Source organism: Nakaseomyces bracarensis, assembly GCF_045282275.1.
Source record: "Nakaseomyces bracarensis strain CBM3 chromosome Unknown Scaff12_0, whole genome shotgun sequence".
Classification (NCBI taxonomy): Eukaryota; Fungi; Ascomycota; class Saccharomycetes; order Saccharomycetales; family Saccharomycetaceae; genus Nakaseomyces; species Nakaseomyces bracarensis.
The window spans coordinates 1370540-1388064 of record NW_027263958.1 but is presented as its reverse complement, the minus strand read 5'-3'; the positions used below and the strand labels follow the sequence as shown (position 1 = coordinate 1388064).

The 17525-nt window shown below is 38.5% G+C and overlaps 8 protein-coding genes across 8 annotated transcripts; 2 read left to right on the top strand and 6 right to left on the bottom strand.

The window, feature by feature from the left end:
* Nucleotides 1–431: 431 nt before the first annotated feature.
* SIP3 (Sip3p) lies at nt 432–4214 on the bottom strand (the record flags this gene model as incomplete). Its single annotated transcript, XM_071054152.1, has 1 exon — nt 432–4214. One exon carries the CDS (start codon nt 4212–4214, stop codon nt 432–434), a length of 3783 nt encoding a protein of 1260 aa, XP_070910564.1.
* A 513-nt stretch (nt 4215–4727) lies between these two features.
* FOL1 (trifunctional dihydropteroate synthetase/dihydrohydroxymethylpterin pyrophosphokinase/dihydroneopterin aldolase FOL1) lies at nt 4728–7139 on the top strand (the record flags this gene model as incomplete). The annotated part of the gene is made up of 1 exon (XM_071054151.1): nt 4728–7139. One exon carries the CDS (start codon nt 4728–4730, stop codon nt 7137–7139), a length of 2412 nt encoding a protein of 803 aa, XP_070910563.1.
* A 510-nt stretch (nt 7140–7649) lies between these two features.
* On the bottom strand, nt 7650–8111 carry GIS2 (mRNA-binding translational activator GIS2; the record flags this gene model as incomplete). Its single annotated transcript, XM_071054150.1, has 1 exon — nt 7650–8111. The coding sequence occupies one exon, from the start codon at nt 8109–8111 to the stop codon at nt 7650–7652; it is 462 nt and encodes a 153-aa protein (XP_070910562.1).
* Nucleotides 8112–8842: 731 nt separating this feature from the next.
* RTC4 (Rtc4p) lies at nt 8843–9922 on the bottom strand (the record flags this gene model as incomplete). Its single annotated transcript, XM_071054149.1, has 1 exon — nt 8843–9922. The coding sequence occupies one exon, from the start codon at nt 9920–9922 to the stop codon at nt 8843–8845; it is 1080 nt and encodes a 359-aa protein (XP_070910561.1).
* A 310-nt stretch (nt 9923–10232) lies between these two features.
* On the top strand, nt 10233–11513 carry TEX1 (Tex1p; the record flags this gene model as incomplete). Its single annotated transcript, XM_071054148.1, has 1 exon — nt 10233–11513. One exon carries the CDS (start codon nt 10233–10235, stop codon nt 11511–11513), a length of 1281 nt encoding a protein of 426 aa, XP_070910560.1.
* Nucleotides 11514–11744: 231 nt separating this feature from the next.
* MRPL17 (mitochondrial 54S ribosomal protein mL46) lies at nt 11745–12548 on the bottom strand (the record flags this gene model as incomplete). Its single annotated transcript, XM_071054147.1, has 1 exon — nt 11745–12548. The coding sequence occupies one exon, from the start codon at nt 12546–12548 to the stop codon at nt 11745–11747; it is 804 nt and encodes a 267-aa protein (XP_070910559.1).
* A 750-nt stretch (nt 12549–13298) lies between these two features.
* NRD1 (Nrd1 complex RNA-binding subunit) lies at nt 13299–15113 on the bottom strand (the record flags this gene model as incomplete). The annotated part of the gene is made up of 1 exon (XM_071054146.1): nt 13299–15113. The coding sequence occupies one exon, from the start codon at nt 15111–15113 to the stop codon at nt 13299–13301; it is 1815 nt and encodes a 604-aa protein (XP_070910558.1).
* An 883-nt stretch (nt 15114–15996) lies between these two features.
* Nucleotides 15997–17454, bottom strand: RNJ42_03981 (uncharacterized protein; the record flags this gene model as incomplete). Its single annotated transcript, XM_071054145.1, has 1 exon — nt 15997–17454. One exon carries the CDS (start codon nt 17452–17454, stop codon nt 15997–15999), a length of 1458 nt encoding a protein of 485 aa, XP_070910557.1.
* Between the last annotated feature and the right edge of the window lie 71 nt (nt 17455–17525).

Sequence of the window (17525 nt, the reverse complement as noted above, 5' to 3'; positions counted from 1 at the left end):
ATAAACACAATTAGAAGAGATTAAAAGGAAATAAAAACTACAGAAGTCAAACAAACCAAAAAAAGACAAGTGAAAAGAAGGGCAGACATTTATTACCAGGAAGTATCCTTACTTCCTCACAACGTTGTGTCATCCCCACGATATCCTGTCTTCTAGTTATTGTTCTGATCCGATTAGCCACTAGTGTAAAGAGGAAAGGTAGGAGATTTTTTAATTGAACAATCACAGACTTGCTGGCTATTTATACAAATTGAAACTTAAAGACAAATTTCCAAATTCAACGGCTTTTTCACTTTTTTTTTCTTTCTTCAATAAAATGTCGTTAAGAGTGACTCTATGCATTAATTAAATATAAATTAGGTCTTTTTGATTTTGTTATATGGATGCTAATTGTTAACAGGAGGATATATATCTGTTGCAAGTGGGGGGGCTCATAAGAGAAGTCTTGATATTCTTGTTAGTTCGTTTTCGCAACTCGTACAATAAGCCTGTATCTTGCGGTCATCGTTGTATATATCGGGGACTTCGCGTTTGGCCACTCTGCACCTGTCTACTTCCTCGATGAGGAACTTCTTGTAGTCTCCTTGGACCAGTTCTCTTTCCATGTTTTGGAGGATGCGGAGTTCGACGAGGAGTTCATTACGTTTCACAGCCACTTCCTTCCTTGTTTCTTTGTATCTGTAGCTCTTATCGTGTTGTTCTAGTTGTTCCTGGAACTTGTTGTATGCCAGGTTGTTCTGTTCTACTGCGAGGTACTCAGTTAGCAAGTCTAATTCGTCGATCTTTATGGACCTCTGCATAGTGAATTTCCCAGATGTCTGCATGTAGTGCTGAAATTTCTTCTCCGCAGTCTTCACGGACCAGTAGTTGAGCGTGCTTCGACCAGAGAAATATAGGTTGAATATGACCGACAAGAACAGCATCATCAGCAGACCACGGTTGAGGCTCTTTACAACAGAACTAGATTTAATAAACGCAGAGATTAGGACCCTGAATAAGAAGAAGAAAACGTTTGCTATACGGTACACAAATCTTTTCAATAGCACCTTTGTTAGAATACCAAATGTGTAGCGCACATCGTACTGCTGCTTAGGTTGCTTTTTTTCAGTCTCATCCAGTTTATCGTCAGTTCCAATCTCTTCTGATAGAGGTGATTTAGTTCGGCGGGGTATTGTAACAGCTTCAGCAGCTATCTTTTCGTCCTCAATTGGAGGCTCGTCGGAGATGCCAATTAGACCACATAACTTCATAGCTTTGATAACTTTCCCATGCCTGCCCATTTTCTCCAAGTAATATCTAACCGATTTCCTGAGCAGTAGGAACTCAGAACCGGAAAAGTGTATTACCCAGTCTTTGTAGACTCTTTCAAGAAAGCACAGATCCTTGACAGCTTCCCCAGTCTTTGGATCCAAAAATTCAATATTATAAAGGACATGTAGAGATGCACCACTATATGGCATTTTTAGCTTGCTCTCAATGTGCTTCTCAGGATCATAACCTTCACTGATAATATATTTAGAGGAAATTTTTATAATTCTTGAGAAAGGAAGCTTTACTAGAACCGGACTCTGGTCAATCTCATAGTATTTATTTTCAATAGCCTTAATTATACTTTGCTGTACAACCAATTCTTGACCATATTTCTCGTAGTATTTGCTGGTAGTTAAGAAGTTATCTGTTATATCCAAAAGGAAACTGATATCTCTGGTCAAAACGACGTTACCGTCTTCATCTGTATTTTTCTTTCTCCAATACCAGTTTACATTTCTAGTTCCTGTTTTTCTAGCCAAGAATAAACTTCTAGGAAATGTTTGAGATTCATCACCAAATAGAATGTGCATTAAACCTTTACAAGGTATATCATAATGATGTCTATAGAAGGTCGTGGAGCTTTTTTCCAGGTTTTTACGTCTCGTTAATAGCTCATAATTGGCGGTTGTCATATTCCAGAATGTAGCCTCCAGAGTGTCAACCTTAGCGTCAATTCCATTACCCTTAGCATCATAAACAGAGTCCTCAGCCTTATCGATAGCCTCTTTTTGTTTTTGGGTTTTTATTTCGATTTCCCTATCGATCCCAGCAAACTTTGCAAAAATCTCAGGTAAAGCAGTTTTGGTTTTAGCAGTCTTTTGCTCTAGTAGATACTGAAGTTTAGAAGCTACGGCTTCAGGATCTGAGAAGAGTACATGAATTCTTAATTGTAATCCACTAATATTGTGTATTCTAACCAAAGTTCTTGATGTTTTATCCTTTTCTATCGAGACAAGTTCTTCTAATTTCACTCTGGTTAAACATACAAACCCAATTGAGTTGATATAAGAATATAGATTATTTTGTGTAACATAACACAGAGAAGAAAACTTCTGTTTCTTGTTTGGACACCAAAAGGAATCGAACTTAAATAGCAGGAATTCTTCATCAATTCTAGTCAATCTCTGATCAATAGAGAAAAACAGGTTCTTAAAGAGGACATCATAGAATTTCATGGACGATGGATAATATGCTGGATATATTATTTTGTCATGTGCGCTAACACATCTTGACGCAGGTTTTGAAGGCTTTTCTGGATTAACTGTAGGTACTGGAGATAATATGAGAGAATAGTCACTCCAATTTGTGGTACCCCAAATATTTGCCACAACAGCATTCATGGAATAATTACCATAAGCAGTGTAACTAGCTAAAAATGCTAAATTGGTCATCTTTGTGGACATTGGAGTCATGACAGTTTGGAAGTTATATATTTTATCCTCTCCTATAGTCAGTACTTCATATTCGGAGAATGAACACTGATAAGTTTGGAAAAGAGATTCTGTTTTTTCATCAAATGTTGTAATTTGCTGATCAATTTTTGTAGTCGTACTGGCTGCAAATTCTATGTATTTAGGTGAAAATCTCCTGAATGCGATATCATATGCTAGACTGTTATGGTCATAACCCGATATAGTTTTTTTAGAAGATTCAAACGCATTCAACCAGCCCTTTAAATCCTGCAGGCTTTTTGCCTGAAATACTAATGTGACGTTTTTATTCGGATCATGACTATCAGAGTTCCTTCCTTTGAAAATTTTGATTTCAAAGCAAAATTTCCTATTTTCCTCTGGCTTATACCTTACAGAAGTAAGGAACACACCGAATTTGTCAGTTTCTTCAACGTACGTTTTTGATGGAGCCAACAGTAACGTACCAAAGATACCATTCTGCAAGAAACACCATCTATTAACCCATATTTCTCTACTAGGCATACCTACAGATGTTTTCATATATAACCAACCGGATATTTCTGGAGTTTTGTTAGTGTAGAAATTTACATTTGAAATGAGTGAGTTAGCAGCTATTTGCTTGATATCATAATCACGTATATCATCTGAGGGTGTAATATGGCCGATTGTGTAATCGTAGGCTTGTTTTTTAGCATTATCAATATCGTTTTCCAGAGCCCTTGCTCCATCAATTGCGTTTTGTATCCACATTGAATAATCACCCATGTATTCATTCATCGAGGGTATCAAGTCTGCAGGCTTTGAACCATCCTTAAATGAGAATGTAGCATCAGATTTTATGTTATTCATGGTATCGAGTAAAAACTTATCAATTTGTAGTCGAAGCTTATACATAGCTTCCACGAGTTCTAACGAGGCCTCAAGGTAACTTTTGTGAAGCGCAAATAAATGCATCGCGTCACTCTTGGTATTGGCTGGGTCAATATTGATATCTCTTATATTCGTCGCTTGAAATGTAGACAACATTGAGTCGTATTTAGATTGGAAGTAGTCAAAATTCTTCCTGCAAGTCTTGTATGGGTCAATCGCGTTACTCATAAGCTCCAAGAGCGGAGTTGAATGATGTAGATCACTGCACTTAAGGATTTTCATTATGCGTTCTGAGAAATCACTGTAATCATATGTGAAATTGTTCACTAGTGAGGGCGTAAACCCTTGGTTGCTGACTAACCCAGTACTAAGCATCGACGGCGATGGCAATAGCTGCGACAGGAGTGCATTTTGCATCCTGTAGAAATCATCGAACGAGTGTGTATATTTCTGCTCATAGAATGCAATGGTTTTCTCCACCCACTCCTCGAAAATGTCTATCCTTGTATGGAAAAAGTTCACAGTCGCCCTGAAAGAAGGTGAATCCACAGAGGCCTCCTTGAACGCTACTGAAATCAGCCGCAGCTGCTGCTTCTGGTTATCTTCCGAATGTCGAGGCATCCCCTTAGTAGTTTTTCTCTGTATTATGTGCCTTATATCTGTATGTAGTACTTCTCAGGTCGCACCATCAACACCAAAAATAAGTACTGGCAACTAGTTCACAATTACTGCCCAATATATATCAAGTAATAGAACCTGACTTGTCTTGAAGAAGAGACAAAAAGGATGTTTAGCTCTTGTTATATAGTTAGCATCGGTTTTATTAGGCATGGACGGATCCGCTTAGTGAAAAAAAAAATATTGAAAAATTACGTAGAAATTTCTTTTTTCAAGCTCAAAAGCCAAATTTCAGCAGTCGATGAGCATGCAATATGGTCAAATAAGGCATCTTTTTTAGGTATAGAGGAGGTTAGTGACGTATCAACCAGTCCTTAATCAACAATTGGTATAGCTTAGAGTTGCGGACCCTTTTTTCTCCTAAATTTTAGGCGTTATTTTTAGTTTAATTGGAAAAATTGAACCAAGTTGTTGCGATTTATTAGAGGTGTATCCACGGGGATACGGGATATGAGCATGCATTTGAAGACAAACCGAGACCACGTACATGTGGTTAAGTTGGAGGCGCTGGCCAAGATAGGTCCTGACCGGTGGGGACAGCCGATTGCGCAGCGTTGCAGTGTTTCTTTAGATATGGGCACCGACTTTTCTAAGTCATCGGAGACTGATGACTTACAGTATTCCCTGAACTATGCCGTTATCTCCAGGGATATTACCAAGTATATGTCAAAGGTAACGCAGAGATGGAACAGTGTTGGCATGATGACTCGTAGTGTGGCCCAGTTTGCCATGGACAGCTGGATAGGCATTGAGTCATTGAGGCTAGATGTAACTGTACCTACAGCTCATATTCGTACTGAGAATGTGTCCTGTGTGGTTCACAGATCCAGGACTGCAACACCAGTAGAACCGTATGATTATATAAGGATTCGCGACCTGAAGATGCTCACCATCATTGGTGTATTCACATTTGAAAGGTTGCAGAGGCAGTTCGTGACTTTGGATATCGATATTCCGTGGCCCAGAGAAACAGATACCCATATACAAGTCAATCGTGTGATTGATAATGTGGTACATTATGTTGAGCACTCAAACTTCAAAACGGTAGAGGCTTTGGTAGAAGGTTGTTGCTCTGTCATAGCACATGACTCGTATTTTGGTCACGAATACAAGGACCTACCAATCAAGGTCAAAGTTATAAAGCTCAATGCCATAACAGACACAGAAGGTGTAGGTGTAAGTTGTATACGGACACCCCGTGAATTGTTGCTGTCAAAATCATCTGTGGGCTCTGAGAGCCAGAAAATCCCTAACAACTCTGAAGCTGATGTTTTTAATCTTCCTATTTCAAATGATGCTCAGATCTCAAAGGGATCTTGGAATACCGCATATCTCGCATTTGGTTCCAACATCGAACCTCGGGTTCAAAATGTAGAGCTGGCACTAGACTTACTAAAGAATACTCCTGGTGTGGAGTTACAAACGGTTTCCTCATATTTTGAGAGTGAGCCTATGTATTTCAAAGACCAGTCACCATTTTTAAATGGCTGTGTCCAAATTAAAACTCAGCTTGCTCCCCATGAACTACTGGATCTCTGTAAAGAGATCGAGTATAAAAAACTACATCGAGTTAAGCATTTTGATAATGGTCCTCGCACAATTGATTTGGATATTATATTTTACTTGAATAGTGACGATGAACACGTCTTAGTCAACGACGCTAGCCTTATCGTACCGCACGCCAAAATGCTTGAGAGAACTTTTGTTTTAGAACCAATCTGTGAATTAGTATCACCAGAATTTATCCATCCTATTTCGACCGAACCTGTATTCAATCACCTAGAAAATCTTTATGACAACGAGAATCCGGAAGATCTCTTATGGAAACTAGTTCCAATCCCATCAAAAAGGGGAGAACAAGAAAGATTTATGAAATTCAAAAGTGCGAAGATTTATGATGAAATCTTAGGAACTCATAGAAAGAAGACACTATCACCATCCTTGGTTATGGGAATTGCCAATATGACACCTGATTCATTTTCTGATGGTTCAGAATCCTACTTAAACGTGGAAGAAAAACTTAAACAGATTAAAGAGATGGTAAACAATGCTTTACAATTACATGAGCAAGTTATAATAGATATTGGAGGCTGCTCTACAAGACCGAATTCAGTGCAAGTATCTGAAGATGAAGAATTAGCCAGAGTTATTCCCTTAATTAGGAGCATCAATGAGGACAAGGACTTACCGTTAGATAAGGTTATAATTTCAGTAGACACCTATCGTGGTAAGGTTGCCGAAGAAGCTATCAAAGCAGGAGCTGATATGATAAATGATATATCTGGTGGTAGCTTTGATAAAAGTTTGTTCGAAGTGATATCTAGGTATCCGTCTGTACCGTACGTCTTGTCTCATATTAGAGGAGATATTTCAAACATGACGAAAATGACTAAATACTCTGAAGTAGAGGGTGATCACTTTATTCATGGAAGACGCAATCTTTCCGAAAATACAGTTTTGTTAAGAAATGTTGGTAAGGAGCTTTCTGAGCGTTATTTGATAGCAATTGAAAAGGGGATTCGGAGATCACAGATTATAATTGACCCCGGCATTGGGTTTGCCAAAAATGCTAAACAGAATTTGAAATTGATTAGACAAACAGCTCTTTTGAAGGATTACAGTTATATTGAAAGCAATGCAAAAGTTGTTAATTTCAGAAATTTACCAATATTGTTGGGTGCATCAAGAAAGAAATTTATTGGCACAATTACTCAAGAAGAGAATCCTGAAAATAGAGATTTCACCACTGGATCTTTAATGAGTTCATGTGTGGGTTTCGGTGCTGATATCCTGAGGGTTCATAATGTTAGAGAGTGTAGTAAGAGCATCAAGCTTGCGAATGAATTATATAGAAACGATAGTTTATAAAGATAAATAAAATGTCACTGAATAAATTTTCACATAAAAATTGTTAATTAGGATACGATAGATTATATTAACATGGCAATGAACGAATTAATTCCTTGGACGTCCATATTTAACATTCAAAAAGTAGTTAAAATATGTATTAAAACAAAAAGAGTAAATAGAACATGCATATGAAAGAAAAAGCTAGGATATTTTTCTGTCTTTATCTTAATATTATTTGTAAAAACATATTGAAATATATCGTTCCAATTTCATTAAATTAGAATAAAAAACGTAAAGGAATAGATATAGTACATTTAAAGTGATACCGATAAGAAATATTCCACCAACTCTTTTTTTTTTTTATTGTTATTACTTCAGTATCATGTAAACTGTGTTTAGAATAATTCTTTCTTGAGGTGGGTAAATTGGAGTTATAGTATTATTATAGTATTATTAAGTTTTATTTTATTTTATTTTTTTTTATTTTTAATTTTTAATCTTTATTATTTTCTCTCTCAATCATCTTCTTTACAAAGCTGGACATTCTCTGGAGATGTGACCAGTTTCGTTACAGTTGTAACAGACCTTTTCGTTTGGACCATTTGGACAGTCTCTGGAAAGGTGGCCGAATCTACCACAGGAGTAACACTTAGTGTCAGCTTGCATACAGTCTCTGGCGACATGGTTTGGACCACCACACTTGTAACAGGAAACACCTTGGTTACCAAATCTACCCTTCTTTGGTTCAGAACAGTCTCTGGAGATGTGACCAGTTTGGTTACAGTTGAAACAACGTTGGACAGTACACTCACTCTTGACATGACCAGTCTCACCACAGTTGTAACATTGCTTGTGTTCAACAGTTCTTGGCTCAGTACAATCAGATTGGACATGACCAGGCTTGTTACAGTTGTAACATAATCTTTCAGAATCACATTCGTCAGCCAAGTGACCAATCTTACCACACACGTAACAAGCTTTTTGAGACATTACTATTATATTTAGTTTATTTTTTATTATTGATTGTTTTTTTCTTAGTAATATTACAGTGGTTAAAAGTGAATTAATGAAAAAAAAAAAATTTTTTTTTTTTCTAAATAGTAATATTACTTTCTGATATTTTTTTTTTGCTTCCCAAAAATTTTGCCTTTTTCTTTCTTTAATTTTTATTTCAATAGAAAATTTCTGTAAAGGCAACTGCTGTGCTTTACCCAGTGAAACATGCAAGTGATCGTTGGATACCATCAACTATCGAAAAGAAGTCTTTTTTGCCCAATAAATTTTTTTTTTGTCAAATTTTAAACAACACACACCCAGCCCAACAAAACCCACGTACATTGAACGAATAGAATACAAAATCCTTTTTTTTCCCATAGAAAACCCAGTAGCCAAAAAGAGGAACATTGAAAAAAAAACAACAAAAACACTCTTTTTTTTTGTTGTATTCCAGCAAAGTGTCCGCACGCAGGAATTGAACTGCTTGAATACTCTTTGACGGGTGAGTCACATGACAAACTACAAATATACCGGTATACGTAAGTCACGTATATGTTCGTATAACAACATATAATTCAATGTGACTGGTTCGTGTAACAAAACAAAATGCCGTGTAAGCGTATGGTTTTAGATGTTTTTTTTTAGCCGCTGATGTAGACCTGGTTGGATTTAAGCGCCGAGGGTAGCGGTGCAAGCTTCTATTAATACTCTTTTTTTTTTGAAGATTATCGTACTCTCTTTATTTTCTTTCTCTTATGTTCATTGTGTTTCTTTCTAGTGGCCTTCACTTCCCAGGACTCTAGCGGTTCTTTATCTGTAACGTCCAGTCCGTAGCTTGCTGTGTCATCGAAGAGTCTGTATACATCTTCGCGGCAGCTCAGTTTCAAAGAGCGCTTCCCCTTGCAGGTCTCCAGCACCATCGAGACTAACACTTCGGGAGCGAGCACGTAGTTAGAGAAGTCGACTGGGCCCCACCACTGGATTTTCGGGGACCGAGACCTCGAGAGCACCTCCCGGTACTTCTCGTAGATCAGGCCCCCGAGCTTCAATTGCCTTCGCAGACCGAAGTACCCCGCGGTAAACTGTGATAGGTCTAGTGAGCGGAACTCCTCCACCGATATAAACGGCTTCGCTGACCCCTGTGCTACTCTCTTAGCCCGGCTGTAGTACTGAGAACCCAGTGTACCGTCAAGTATAGACAACACCGTGTCCCTATAGGGCCCAGTGAGCTCAATCAGCTCGTCACTGTACGGTATGTGGACGTGCGGGTATTTACTACGAAATACCTGCTGGGCGTCTTCAAGCTCATCGCTTTCACTAAACGCCAGCTCCGCTTCACCCAAGCCCTCACCCCTATATAAAGCATTATTATTGCTATTGATATTGTCTCCATTGCCGGTGTGAGAATTGGACTTGGAAAGTACAGGCGGCAACTCCAGCTCCAGCGCCAGAGTCTCGGAGTTAGCCTCATCCAGCAGCAACTGGCTGTCCTTATATAACCGAACAGTATCGTTCACACCTTCGAGCTGAATCTGAGTCAGAGTGTAGAAATCATCGTCGTCTTGATCATCGTCGTCTTGATCGTCATCGTGGTCTTTGTCTCGGCCCTGTGCTCTACGTCTTGTTTCGGTTTGACCCTTAGGGTCTCGTACGTCGTCATCGTCTTTGTCGCCCTTGGGATGCTTGTCGTCTCTGAGGTCAAACAAACGAACGTCGTCTTCATCACTCGAAGACGAGGACGAGAACTCCCCGCTGCGCTTCAACAGCTGCTCCATCGCCTCGTGGTGGTCATTGCTCCTAGACATCAAATTCTTTTAGTTAATACTGGGTCTACGGATGACCAATTCACGAAATAACACAGTACAATTGACACCCCCGGTATCCTTCCTGTAGATGAGCTTTAGCTCTTATTAGCTGATATTAGCTCTTATAGCAGCTATTCTAGCAATTATAGATGTTGAGCTTATTGTCTTAAAGTAACTTTATTAGCGATGCCCTTTTAAAGCTGAAAAAAAAAAAAAAAATATTAAAGATTTGGGATTTGAGCTATGATAGCAAGGAGTTTTGCTGTATACTAATATCTACAAGACAATTATAAGGAGGATAGAGTATAGTATGAAGAAGGAATTGGTGTTGAAACGGAAGGTTCTGGACAGTGTGGTGGCTAATGAGGTTGCGGAGCGGTTCCTGGAGAATGCGTTTGCTGAGAACCATGTTGATTCAGTTGAGGATGAGAGGTATAAGCATGTGGTTACGCGGAAGCAGTCGCGCTTCTCGAGTCAGCTTGTTCCGAATGAGATATGTGCGCTTGAGTTCCACCCCGTGGGGCATACACTAGCCTATAGTCGGATGGATGGGTCTCTTACCATCTGGCCTTCAATATCAGCGACTTTTATTCCTGGGAAGATGATACACGTTAGGGATGCGTGCGGTGGGGATAAAGTGGTTACCTCTGTTTCGTGGAACCCACTGGAGATCACCCAGCTTATCTCTGCCAGCAATTGCAACGAGGTCTATGTTTGGGAGTACGACGAGGCCAAGAAGAGCGCGTCCAAGGTTAGAACCGTTACTGTGGGCCATAGAACCAAGGTAACCAAGGCATTATTCGATCCACACGGTAAGTACGTGCTTGCTGTGACTAAGACAGAGTCTCTCTATTTGTATTCAGCCAAGGATGAGTTCACTCTAGTTTCTACAGTTAACTTAGTCGACATTTTTGGCGCTAATGACAGTGTATACTCCGTTACATGGGACAACTCTGGTGAAAATATAATAATCGGTACTAAAACCGGATGTTTGGTAGTACTAGGTATTGAACCATCTTCAAAGTCTCTAATAAAACGTCTTGAAGTTACAGGTCATAGATCATCAGTGTCTTGTCTAAAGGTGGACCCATTAGGCAGGTTCTTAGTTAGTGGTGGTGCCGATGGCTCTTGCAATATCTGGGAATTGAAATCATTCATTTGTAAAACAGAAATAACAGGGTTGAACAGCTCCATCATATCGCTAGACATATGTCACATGGGGAAATTGCTGGGCATATGCTTAGACGACCAGCGCACAGTGTTCTGTGATCTAGGAACAGGGAAGATACTATACGAATCTCCAAGCAAAGATTTGAATTCGGAGTTGGTTATAAGATTCTTCCCTGATAAAACCATGTTTCTTTTATCAGGTAAGAATGATACTTTACAAAAACATTATTTCGGCTCAGGAAAGATGAATTTATTAGCAATTTGGGAACATGATAGTCATAAAAATAAAGATTCGAAACCTGCCAGTAAGATAAGTAATAAAAGAAAGGAAAGGAAACACGGTTCAGAAAAGCCACCTCCAAGAACATCGCGCAATCAACGAACTAAGCGATTCACTGGTAATATTTCCAAAAGACGGTGAAATAGAAATTAGATCTAATGATTATGTTATTTACAGATTACGAATTAAATATTTTTATATAAACATTCATAATAAATGATCATAAAAGTAGGACAAAAATCTTCCGAACACAATTGAGACAAGCATGCATATCTTATTTACAGTGGGTTATCTACCTTTTCACACTCTATTGAGTTCAATTTGGTAATCATTTTTGTAGAAACTATACTCTTCCCTCTTTATTACGATTTTTCAAATATCAGATAGCAAAAACTCTGTATTTTTATAATATTCCTTGTCAACTTTTTCCTTTATTTCATCTTTTGTCAGCCAAGCATAATCAGATATAGATTTTTTATTTTGGATTTCGAAGTTACCCATTAATATGTGTGACTTGATTAGGAATTCCAGGTTATTTTCATCTTTCTTAAGAACAGCTGCTGGAGTCCTTGAAACAGTCCAAGTATTCAAGTTCTCTCCTCCAACTTCTCTTATACCACTCTCTGCAGCAGTGTGCAGGGATTTTTCTTCACCTAGATCAAAATTTGGAAACCTCCAACTACCTTCATTATCTTTGACTAACAAATATAGTGTTCTTCTTAGTTGTCTTTCCAGACTTAATACATCTCCAGATTCATCCGCCTTAGTTATTATACTGTTGGGGGCTATTGGTCTTGAAATATCATCTCCTTCACTGGCACCATCCTGCAGTTCACTTTTGTTCTTAGGAAGCACAATATTCTGCTTCATAGATCTTTCCCTGCCGTGTTTAATATCAGGAACACCCTTTGGAAACCAAACACCTTCCTGTTTACTAATTGGTCCCTTTTGTGCGGCGTAAAACCTGTGCTCAGACAGAGTACCTTTCTTGAAATAAAAGTAGGCCGGAAATGTCCACATCAGTCTGCGTTCCAATTCAGACATGTATTTATAGTACTTTCTCTCCATCTCCGTCAACTCTGGACTCACTAGAGGAACTCTAGATAACACCATTCCTACCCGAATAGCTGGATTACCAGTCTTAACGGCAGTCGCCAGGCCTCTAACACAAATCATAATCAAAGGTAGAAAGTATAACTGCTACAGACCTCAATGTTCCCAAAAACAGCTCAGCAAGCAAAACTAATTTAATCGATAGTTAATCAAGCGATAAATGCGATATTAGCCCTCAAGGAATCCAAAACTATTCACTTCTAATTCCAATACTATCTCATATAGCAAGAAGGACTAACTCTTCATTTTGGTCTGGGGTGACCCAGAAAACAGGAAAATTCATGATATCACATGGATACCGTAGATAATGATTTTATATATCAATAGTATACACATATTTAATACTCGTTGAGTAGTTCGTTGTATTTTGTTTAATAATATCCGTTTAATAGTCTATTTGTTTTAATAGGTTTTAGAATATAGTTACTAGTTTTCCTCACTCAGGTTTCTTTTTCTTATTATCTTTATGCGTGTTACAATAAGACATTACAATTTAAATAAAACCATTCAACATCGTTAGTGACTAAGATGTCTGTAAGCTTTTCTCTTTTACAGATATATTTTAGTGTTAAACAGGCATCAGAAAAGGGTTTAGACTCCGGTTAGTCGTTTACCTCTTTGACGGTATTAAATCAAATGTTACAATAGTAGATACAAAAAAAAGAGAAATGAGAAAATAAAAACGAAAGATAATAAGAATTACCTTCTTTCTACGTATAAATAAAACATCCTCTTAAAACCAATAATAAAAATGCAATCTATCAGTTCAAAAACTTTGCTTACTATATCATTTCATTTCGTTTGTTTTTACTTTTACTTTTGTTGTTGATTCAGTATATTCATCAAGGAATTCAATTGGGCAGTAGGGTCAAAGTTTGATGATTGTGGTGGTTGCTGTTGGTGTTGATGTTGTTGTTGTTGTTGCTGATGTTGATGTGGTGGCGGATGTGGTACGCCCATTTGTTGCTGTGGTGGTGGATAAGTACCCATTGGTTGTTGTGGCATCATTGGCTGGCCATAGTTTCCCATAGGTTGTGGAGCTGGAGGGTATTGCATGTTAGCATAGCCAGCGTTGGGAGAGATAACAGCACCTTGTGGTGGACCAAATTGAGGTGGAGCATTTTTGGCTTTGTTTGATCTAGGGCCATTTCTACCTGAGTCAGTAGGCATCTTTTGAGAAATCGCTTTGGAGGATACACCTTCACCGACAATGATATCAGGCTCTTCAAAGGTAATACCATTGGTTAAAGGTTGACCACCAGTACCACCCCATTGAGCACCGAGTGACCACTTTTTGTCAGCGTCGGTTAATCTTTGAACAGGGATAATACTGAATCCATGTTGGTAGTCGCAGCAGTCTCTAGGACCGAAACCAACACCCCATCTAGTTCTCAAGGGAAGAGAGCCGTCTTTATTGAAGTTCAATAAAGCATTTTCAGCTTCCTGTCTTGAGTACACTTTAACAAACGCATGCTTCCTAGCGTTGTTCAGAATAACGCTTTGAACTTCAGCGTAAGGTCTCAGAACATTGGCCAAGTCCCATTCTTTCATGTTCATTGGAACACCACCTAAAAATAACGTACGACTGAAGACCTTGATGTGGTCAGGTGGTACAGATGGATCATAACTTACCATTTTTGGTCTGTAATGAGGGTTTTGAGGAACATTCTTTTCATCTGGATATAAATGGTGGTTATTTATACCGAAGTTAGTATTTGGCTTACCCATATTGTAGGTACTTGTATTAGTTGGAGGAGTATTTTGGAAGCGAGAGATTGCAGGAGCTTGGTTCAAGGTGTCTCTCCTTGGAGAGCGCGATCTGGTTCTTCTACCACCTTTCTCACGTTCGCGTTCACGATCACGTCTGCTACCATACTCAGTAACTACATGACGTTGTTGCCTCTGAGGTTCTGCTGTTTTGACAGGTTTCTCGGGTGGATCAATCTGCAAGTTTGGATCAGTATTATATTGTCTTTGAATATTCGAAAGCAAATCGTAAAGTGCCGCCTTTTGAGCCAACTCATCACTGGCAAACAAGTTTTGCGGTATCTTAACATTTGGCACCACAGGGACAGCTTTCAAGTTTTGTAAGATGTAATCGGCTCTGGTAGAGGCGTCGGAGGGCAAGCCACCTTCGTGATCCAGCTTAGCTGGAGAATCGGTCCCCATGGAGAAGAACCTGCCTCTGACTGAGTTTAGGTCTCCCTTCTGGAACAGCGCAGATCTGTCCCAAATGTCCATAAGAAGACGTATCTTCTCCTTGTGGTCCTGGTTACTCTTTTCAACCGCATCTACCAACAGTTCTTGTATAACTTGGCCAAGGGTGTACACAGCATGTGCTGCTGTGCCCACAGGTGCGGTGTCTTTTACTTGTTGGTTCTCCGTTCTAGCTTCGTCTAGGTACGCCCTACCGATAGAGTCGATAATATACAAAGAACCCAACTTGTGCGAGTCCTCACAAGTCCTAGAGTAGTTTATAATCTGCGAGATAAGTACATCCTCAGCATCAACGTGTTCAAGTGCATACGTCGTCAGCTTTTTAATACGTGAGCCTGAAATACCCGTTTTAAGCTCTCTAAATGAGTCCAAGGTTTCTACAAAATCCTGGTGATTAGAAGACTCACTCATTTTGTTTGTTTTGTTTTGTTTATTTTTAGTTTGCTTAGTTTTTCTTTTGTTTTTATAGTTTATCTTGTTTAATCTCCTGTATTAAGGTGTTTTTATTCGTTTCTTTTCCTTTTTGTCTTTTAGTTTCCACTTAAGAATAACAATTCTTGTAATCAACTTTTATCTACAAGATATCTCTATTAGTTTACTGTTCCTATTGCCTCCATCAATCCAAAGACGATACCTTATCAATGTTCCACCAAAGTCAAAGTCCCTTTATATAAGGCTCTTCAAAAAAAAAATGCAAAAAAAACTGGAAAATCGTTCAAAGTGGGCTCCTCTCAGCCAAAACGGCCCAAACAGTGAGAAAAATTTTTTTTTACTTGCCTTCACACCACAGTTGCCACAGAATATCCCGTAGGCTGACCACTCAAACTCATCTTCTGCGGAAAAAGGGTGTAGACGACGGGGGGGTTGTAGCCCTAACATAGAAACTGCTGTAGAAACTACACATTTTATTTATTTTTCTCTCACATCACAGAAACGTACGCACAGTAATGAAAACCATTATTCTCTTCAACGTACCACACGTGGTTTTATTATACAAGGTGATATGGGTCATTTATTATCAGCACCTGACTGTGGTCACGTGCTGATTCTTCACCAAACTCGTACAGTGAGATATACGAGAAAAGAGTATATCTATGTATATGTATATGTATATGTATATGTATATGTATAAATGTACATGTATGTATATACAAGGGTATGATATTCAAGAATTAAGATCATAAACTTACATTGTTAATACATAAATCATTAGCTAATGTTACACAAATAGTTTAGAAAGATCATGGTTTTTTTTGTAGTGAGGAAAAAAAAAAATAAAATGATAAATCTTTGATCATTTATTGTAGTCTGGGGCTCTGATGGCATTTGGAACGGATCCGTCGATCTCGGTGATGTTCTCCTTCTTGGTGTAGGTTACAGGTCCCAAAGAGATCTCTTTATCCTCCAAGTCATAGACGGCATAAACTTGCTTCATGAAGTCTGTACCCAAAACCACTACATCACCAGCTCCAAGTATCACGTCAACATCTAGGTAACACTTACCCTTATGTTTCTTGACAAAGTCCTTGTATTTCAATGTTAGATCACCACCACTGAAAGTGAAGGTGATGTTATCAGTTTTAGATGGACATTTTGGCATCTTTAAACCGTACTCGGTAGATTCTGGACTATCTAAGTAATGAAGCAAGTTCGTAAAAACATTACCAGACATATAAGTCTTATAGTTACCAGAGTCGAAACGAACAGGTACAGTATAGTTAAGTAAATTTGTAGATGATCCAGAGTTGTTAGAAATTGTCAAAGCACTCATAGAAGCGATAAAGCCAGCGTTCTGTTTAGCATTGGATGTTTGGTTTGAAGTGGTATTAGAAATAGATCTTTTCTCGTAACCGAAATAGGTAGATCCTTCAACATTAATAAGAGTATCATTGCCTCTAGCTACTGGAATAGTTAGTAAAGGACCCTCATAAGCCAACGAATTAACTGCCCCAAATAAGATTACACCGTTTTCCGCTTTCTTGCTATTGAAGTACATAGAGTACGCTTGCTTTTTAATATAACCTTGGTCTTTCATCATAGATATTATGTTTTGTCTCTGGTTAGGGTTTGGGTAACTAATTCTTCCCCATGGGTCAGTATAATTAGTATTATTAACAGAAGTAAAATTAGACAAGTATATTTCATCCGGAAGACCAATACCCAGTTCTCCGTAAGTTGTGTTTGTCAGGTTGTTAATACCAAAGGTGACGTTATCTAACTGCATACCACCAATATTGATGGAATCCGTACCGTATGAACCCGAGGAAACGACGGCCTCATCAGAGGAGCCAAAGAAGAAATAGCCAGTATCTTGGAAAGTGGATGAGTTACTACTGTTAAAGACACCATACTTTTCACAGTTCAGGTTTCTAGCATTGTAGGCTAAACCTGATGCATCAGATGGATAAGAATACTTTAGGGACAACACCCTAGTCTTATCGCCTTCTGGCTTCTTACCTCTATTAGACTTACAAAATAAATTGTCTGCTCCAATAATATAGAAATCGGAAGACGATGATGCGGTTGAAAACAAGACGGTGACATTTTGTAATGGTGTACCCACTCCAATCTCCATTACAAATCTGCCACTATTCTTTTTAACGTTAGCTGCGATGATTTCATTGCTTCTCTTCACCAACTCATCTTCATCATCGACTTTCTTAAATGGAGCCTTAATGTACTTCTTAGTTGGTGTACTAGCACCTGCAATTGATAATAGAGCTCCCACAGCAACAACAGCTCCGAACTTCATATTTCTGATAAATATATAATGTATGTCTTCTATATATGTCAGAAAACTTTTCAATATTATTTAATAAAAAC